This window comes from Suricata suricatta, chromosome 17 (assembly GCF_006229205.1).
Source record: "Suricata suricatta isolate VVHF042 chromosome 17, meerkat_22Aug2017_6uvM2_HiC, whole genome shotgun sequence".
NCBI lineage: Eukaryota > Metazoa > Chordata > Mammalia > Carnivora > Herpestidae > Suricata > Suricata suricatta.
In genome coordinates, this window is record NC_043716.1 from 47,177,688 (window position 1) to 47,185,146 (window position 7,459).

Here is a 7,459-nt window from a genome sequence, read left to right on the forward strand (position 1 = left end):
GGGAGGACCGCGGGGGCGGGGGAGTATCCTGGGAGCACGGCCTGGCCTTTGCAAGGAGGCTTCCTCCGTGGCGGAAAGTCGAAGCGAGAGTCCCCGGGGGATCCCCCACCCCACCCCAACCAGCGACCGAGTTGCGGTTGCTTGGGGGCCCAGCCCAAGGTGTGGGTTGCTATAGCAACCAGCTGGGGTAACCACCTTGTCCAGGTTCAAGCAGGATGTGCAGGTTTTAGCACCTACAGCGCTGCAGGCTCCCGCCCACTAAGTGGTCTTCTTCTGCCTCCCTCGGCTCCAGCCGGAGGAGACCTGGGAGGCCGGTGGAAGGCCGACCTTTCACACCGCCTTTTCAATATTAGGGTGAAGGCGCCCCCAGCACAGCGCTTTCTCGACCAGGCCCAGACATGCCGGTCCTGTAAGGCAAAGACTTCAATGGGAGCCTTCCTCCCTAACGGTAGGTAGAATACAGGAGGGCACATTTTGTTTGGTGTTTTGTCCTGTAGGAGACGGGAAACTTCAGCCCAGTTGTGGATCAGGGAGGACGAGCCTCTGCACGTATCAGAGCTTTGACGAGAGTGACCTCTGAGAATTTCTTCCACACTCCGGAACCCCAGGATTCTGGCGGCCAGTCGGAACAGACATTCGCTGAAATTGTCCCCACCAAATTGTCAATCATTAAGCTGAAAACCTCTAGATAATTATGATAGATTCCAGACAGCGAAGTTTAATTTTTTTCCCCTTTTCTAACTCAAAAAGCCTCGTGCTGGAGCAGCTGTTTGAAGGAAGGATGAAGGCTCTATAGAGGAACACGATGTGAATGGAAGAAATCTGTCATTGTGAGTCTGGCTTTTGATTAGTCACCTGGTGTCTTCCCCAGGGTGACAATGACTTTGAGGCAATACACTTCAGGGGCTGAGATCTTTTTGGAGCCTGCAGCTGAAATGGGCAGGCTTGACATCAGTTCTCTTTTTTGTGCGGTCTGGAACATCTTTGAGTCACCTTGGAAAGGCTGAGTATTTTTCATGTGGCCCTGATGAGTCAGTTCGTGATAGTGTTACCCAAATGACAGAAAGAAGTGGGCAATCAGATCATTCTCTTATGGTTTTTATAATGGGAGCAGGTTCCTTAAGAGAAGAAGGGATGAATTTTCGTGATTTTTCTTTTCACTTTTTCAGATATTCTCCCCAGGAAATTGACTGGAAATGGGGGAGGGGGAAAAACTGTTGTTTGGTGTGAATTTACAAAAAAAGCAGTCCGTTTTTCCATTCTAGGGAGAATTTAGACATGTAGGTGGAAGATAGGTATTCACTGGGATGGAGACGCGTTGTATATTTGATCCCTTGTGTTTTTCTGGTAGATGGAAACAGTACGGCACTCTGAACACACACTAAAAACAGCCCTCATCTCGGAGAACCCCGCGCTCGTGTCCCAGTACAAGAAGTTAGATGCTGGGGAGAGGCGTTTGCTGAACGAAGCCTTCAAGCCAGACCATGATCTCTTTGAGCCCATCACCTTGCATTCGCCATCGGATTGGATCATCTCCCATCCCGAGGCTCCCCAAGACTTTGAACAGTTTTTCAGTGACCCATACAGAAAGGCACCATCTCCGGAGAAACACAGTATTTATATACAGTGCATTGGTAACAGGATGGGTTTGGTTTGTTTGGCAATGGGGCTGTTGCTGGGGGGGGGGCTGGGTTGCTGATTTCAGTGGAGTGGGCGGTTTTTATGAACTTAAAAAATTGTTTTAAATGTATATTTACTTTTTGAGAGAAGAGAGAAAGAGAGAGAAAGTGGGAGCCCGAGAGGGGCAGAGAGAGGGAGACACAGAATCCAGGCTCTGGGCTGTCAGCACAGAGGCCAACGCAAGGCCCGAACTCCCAAACCTTGAGATCATGACCTGAGCCGAAGTTGGACGCTTAACTGACAGAGCCACCCAGGCGCCCCTATGATCAGTTTTGACATCCATCACAGTGGTGGAAGTTTTGTACCCACGATGCCTTAAAAAAGGACATTTTGTTTCTTTCTAATTCATAGTCACATCAGTGAGTGCCACAGGTTTATTGAAGATTTAGAGTCCATTTGGTTCTAATTTCAAATTAATTATAGACTGAAGTAAAGACTGATTGTTTTCATCATCTTTGAGTCCGTCTTTACATTTTCTTCCACCTTCCAGGCTCTTTAGGAAACAGCAGAATCATCAGTGACGAATATATTAAATGGCTCAAGGGGTACTGTGAAGCGTTTTTCTATGGCCTAACAGTGAAACTTCTAGAACCAGTTCCTGTCTCCGCCACGAGGTGTTCCTTTAGAGTCAACGAGAACACACAAAACCTACAAATTCATGCAGGTGAATTAAACAGCTTTACGGTTTGAACCGGGTAAAGGAAATCTGGACGCAGGTTTACACGGAGATGCATGAGTGGACATGCGTATCTCACACGCACGCCTCTTTTTAAATAGGGCATATTCTCAAGTTCTTGAAAAAGAAGAAGCCTGCAGATGCCTTCTGTATTGTGGGAATAACGATGATCGATCTGTACCCACGGGACTCCTGGAATTTTGTCTTTGGACAGGCCTCTTTGACAGACGGTATTCCTTTTTGACATTGTTGGTAGAAATAGCCTCAGCCTGAGAATATTGGAAGATGTTGCTAGAGGGGAAAAAGTTCCAGCCTTTTATAATTTTGGTACTAAAGACGGTCGCGCATCTCCGGTGCATCGTGCTGGGGGGGGAGTGTGCTGTGGGCAGATTCTGATGACCTGGGTTCCTGCCCTCGTCAGCCAGTCGCTACCTGCGTGACCTTGAGGCCAATAATACTTAAGTGTATTTATTTATTTGGGGGGAGGGGGTGGAGGGATAGAGAGAGAGGAAGAGTGAGAATCCCAAGCAGGCACCACACTGATCCGGGGCTTGAACTCAGGAACCACCAGATCATGACCTGAGCTGAAATCAAGTGTTGGAGGCTTAACTGGTTGAGCCACCCAGGGGCCCCTAACGATACCTGTTTCAGAGAGTCCTTTTGCAACCTAACAGTGTGGCTGCAGAACCAGCGTGTGTATATTCCTGGCATGTATATAAGGCATTCAGCACAGCAGACAGTAAAGTGTCAGTAACTCAGTAGCAAGATGAATAAAATACGTAAGGATGTTTGAACTCTCTTTTTTTTTTTTAGTTTATTTTTTTTTACTGTTTTTATTTATTTTAGAGAGAGAGAGAGACAGCATGAGCAGGGGAGGGTCAGAGAGAGGGGGAGACACAGAATCTGAAGACAGGCTCCAGGCTCTGAGCTGTCAGTGCAGAGCCTGATGTGGGGCTCAAACCCACGTACCCTGAGAACATGACCTGAGCCGAAGTCAGACGCTTAACAGACTGAGCCACCCAGGTGCCCTTGAACTCTCTTAACAGAAGTGAAAATCCTGCTGATTGTTCCTCAGTTCTTTGCATAGTTCTCTAGTGTAGACGGAGTAACTATAGCCTGATGTCCAGGCATACGCTTCTTATCCTGTGAATCATGACCTTTTGTTATTCTATTCTTTCTAATAAGTCAACTGCAGTTTTTGATTTGAGATACAGTCCCCTTGACTCATTAGAGATTCTGCATGGTGATACTGCGGGTTAGGAAAGGATCTGGAAGCAAACTCTATTTTTGCCAAATGTTTTTGTTGTTGTCGTTGCCTTCTGTCCGCTTCTTTCCCCCCACGCCTCCCTTTTTGCTGTAATTTCTCCATCTTGGTCCCCTGGGATCTGACAAGTGTGAAGGGGACAGTGGTTGTCCGTCAGCAATCTGGGGGCTGGGACTGTCCTTTCTGAGCACCAGCTTGTGGACTATCTAGGTGTCCTTTTCTTTAACAAAGGTCCCTTTGTTAGATCTCTCCCGTCTCTGACGCGTTCACCAGAGGTGGGGACAGACCCTCTTCTTCCCCTTACCCCTGTGCCCTGGCTTCTCCATTTCCATTCCTATAGCACCCCCTCCCCAGTCCACAGACTCTCCTGGAGACTGGTCTCTGCTGTCTTTCTATCAGAAATAAACTTTTACCAGCAAACTTTTATCTCCCCTTTTATTATTTACCTGGCAGAGACAGACACTTAAAAATTTACAACAATGTATCTGGACATCCCTGGCTCATTTATCTTCTGTGTTTCAAGAGAGCAGGAGGCATTTTTCCAAAATGTTTCTACTTTAAACACCCCCCCAGTACCCCCTTAAAAAATTTTTTTATATATATATTTAGTGTTTGTTTATTGACAGAGCATGAGTGGGGGAGGGAGAGAGAGCGAGGGAGACACAGAATCCGGAGCGGGCTGCAGGTTCCCAGCTGTCAGCACAGAGCCTGATGTGGGGCTCGAACTCACGAAGGAGCCCACTGAGCCACCCAGGCACCCCACCCCCACCCCCTTCTTGAGTAAGTTTCTTAGCTACTTACTGTGTGTGGCCTAAGAGAAGATGTAAGGGCTGATCGGCCAGGCAGTGAGACCGTACCTCACCGCAAATGACTGTTCTCTCCAAGTTTACAAAGACAGGGATTTTAGAAATGGAGAGATATTTAATGACTAAAGAAAATAACCTTCCATTTGTAGGATTATTCGAAGGAAACAATGTTCTCGCTAAAGGTATTATAATGAAATATGCTCACGACTTCCTTGGCCAGAGGACAGAGGCGGTCAGCTGTGACATGAATAGGTTTAGTGTTTTCTTAACTTTCAGAAAGCTCTATCTCTCTGTCTCTCTGTCTCTGTCTCTGTCTCTCTCTCTCTCTCTCTCTCTCTCAATATCAAATATGAGGTGACACTTAACAAGGGTGGAGTGAGGAGCATTCTCTTTGGATCAAGTTGGATTGGACAGATTGACCGTCAATTCATTTCTCCAACAAAAATAAAAAATCCTTAATACTTTTGAGTAACAACTGAAAGGGACAGAAATAATAGCGACCCTGTACACAAGTGCCCTTCAGAATGAGCTGCGCAGGAGAGGCTGTGCTCCACATGTGCGGACATGGCTGATACGGGCCTCAGCGTAACAGGAAGTCAGTTTCAAGGGTGTTTATTCTGGTCACCTGACGGCAGCCACGTAGTACAGTTGTGCCGTGAGCGAGAAAGGGCAGGGGCGAAGCGGGCCTGTCCAAAGGCCTGGTCTCGAGCATGGTCCCCAGGCTTCAGGGTGGTGGCCCATTGGTTTTTCTTGCCATGGTACCAGAGAAGTCCAGGCAGCCTCTCTCACACGCAGGACCTAGAGGTCTGCTTATTGTGTTCTTTTTTTTTTTTTTTTTATGTTTCGTTTATTTTGAGAGAGAGACACAGAGAGAGAGAGAGCACCAACTGGGAAGGGGCAGAGAGAGAAGGAGAGAGAATTCCAAGCAGCTTCCACGCTGTCAGCACAGGGCCCCATGGAGGGCTCGATCGCACAACCGTGAGATCATGACCTGAGCCGAAACCAAGAGTCACGTGTTTTAACCGGCTGAAGCCTCCCAGGTGCCCGTGTTTATTGTGTTCTTAAAGAGGAAAGTTGGGGTGCCCAGGTGGCTCAGTCAGCTAAGCATCTGACTCTTGGTTTTGTCTCAGGTCCTGCTCGCACAGTTTGTGGGTTCGAGCCCCACATCGGGCTCTGTGCTGGCTGTGCGCCTGCCTGGGCTTCTCTCTCTCCTCCTCTCTCTGCCCCTCCCCCGCTTGCTCTGTCTCTGTCGCTCTCAAAATAAATAAATAAAGGGTGAGGTCATGGGAACGTGTTGTGCAGGTCTTCATTTTTAAACGCTCCTCTTGGACTACCTGATTTGGCCCACTCTGGAAAAAAAAAAAAAGACTTCTTTTGTAGGGAACAAAAACCTTTGGAACTCCCAATTTCTCAAGAATTCCATCCTCAAGACCACTGTGTTTTCCAGGGCAGGGAAAATTGGCTCAGCAGCAGCGGAGGTTGATACGGGAACCTGGGGCCGGCGTCCACCTCCGTCTTGGCAAACCTTGAGGGCATTAGATGGTGTGAAACCGGCCGTGCAGACCGGACGCCCAGGCGGGCTCTGCCTTTTGCTTTGTCATTCAGGAATCTTGCTCCCATTCTGTTGTCGCTTGTCCTCCTTTTATAGGTGTGGGGATATTCAGCTTCGCCAGGTACGGCAGTGATTTTTATCGCTCACACGACGAAGGCAAAGTGAACAAGCCGCAGAAAGTGTCCCCGAGTGACTACGCGGTTTTTGACAACTATTACACTCCTCCAGTGACCAGCGTTCTGCTGCTTCGTTCCTGTAAGGTGAGTTGTTTAAATAAAAAACACGCCTGTTGGAGTTTTTTTAAATTTTTTTAACGTTTTTATTCATTTTTGAGAGACAGAGGGTAAGGGCGGAGAGAGAAGGAGACACAGAATCCGAAGAGGCTCCAGGCTCTGAGCGGTCAGCACAGAGCCTGACACGGGGCTCAAACCCACAAACCGCAAGATCATGACCTGAGCTGAAGTTGGACACTTAACCAACTGAGCCACCCAGGCGCTCCGCCTGTTGGATTTTTTTAAATGTTTGTTTATTTATTTTAGAGAGAGAGAGAGAGAGGCAGAGAGAGACAGAATCCCAAGCAGGCTCCGCAGTGCCAGCACAGAGCCTGATAAGGGGCTTGAGCTCACAACACTGTGAGATGATGACTTTGAGGCGAAATCAAGTTGGATGCTTAACCAACTGAGCCCCCCAGGCGCCCCCGAGCTCTGAATTCCCTCATGATAAGTGAGCGTGTATCATTTGTATTCTTTAGGTGGACATCGTGTGCCTGAAATTGTCAACAAACACAGAATTTAAATGGATCCCTTGATGGGGAAATTTACAGTACCTGTGTTGGAATTATGCCCCGTTACTTACGTTAAGTGCAGCCTGGGCTGTGCCCGCCTCCTCACCACTAGTTCAATTCCAGAAGTCTGGGTTGAGTGAGGTCACTGACTCTTTGAAGTTGTGGTCATCAAGTAAAGCCGCCCCTGGAGAGCCCCTGCTGTCAGGTGTCCTGAGAACGGCTTCCTCTTGGGCCCCAGGCTACCTTCCTGGGTCAGAAAGAGCTCCGTCCTTTTCCTAGCTCCTGATCATCTTTACAACCCCTGCCCTTTGGAGAGCCCGCGTCCTGGCTTTTCCCTTTTTCCTTAGCCAGAGACCTGGCTTTTCCTGCAGCTAGAAGTTCTGCTTTCGCGAGTAGCCACCTCTCCGGGTTTGAGAGCCGCACCGCACGGAATAGTGTTTTCAGAGCGTGTGCCCTGCGTCGGCATCGGCTGCGGTGCTCATTAACAGGCAGACAGAGCCCGCTTCCTGCCAAACCTACTGACTCAGCACCTCTGGGGGGGGTGACTCGGGATCTGAATTGTGACAAGTGTCCCACAGGCCTGGAGCACGGCTCTCAAGCAGGGGTGATCATGCCCCCCCCCCCCCGGGGACTTTTTGGCAATGTTTAGAGACACTTCTGGTGGGCGCAGTTGGGTAGAGGCTGGGAATGGTGCTAA

At 48.8% G+C, this 7,459-nt stretch overlaps 1 protein-coding gene across 5 annotated transcripts in view; it reads left to right on the forward strand.

Annotated features, from left to right (window-relative positions):
* The window catches only part of LOC115282344 (guanine nucleotide-binding protein subunit alpha-13), a 70,139-nt gene that overhangs the window by 61,591 nt on the left and 1,089 nt on the right, over nt 1-7,459 (forward strand). Inside the window, exons 1-6 of one of the 5 annotated variants that reach the window (XM_029928324.1) lie at nt 34-448; nt 751-830; nt 1,352-1,634; nt 2,171-2,344; nt 2,458-2,586; nt 6,075-6,238. In XM_029928324.1, the coding sequence (XP_029784184.1) occupies nt 1,352-1,634; nt 2,171-2,344; nt 2,458-2,586; nt 6,075-6,238 (750 nt within the window). In that variant the 5' untranslated portion in view covers nt 34-448; nt 751-830. Of the gene's footprint in view, nt 1-33; nt 449-472; nt 662-750; nt 831-1,351; nt 1,635-2,170; nt 2,345-2,457; nt 2,587-6,074; nt 6,239-6,729; nt 7,431-7,459 lie in introns of those variants that run through there. The other 4 variants (XM_029928325.1, XM_029928323.1, XM_029928326.1 and 1 more) reach the window with 4 other exon arrangements.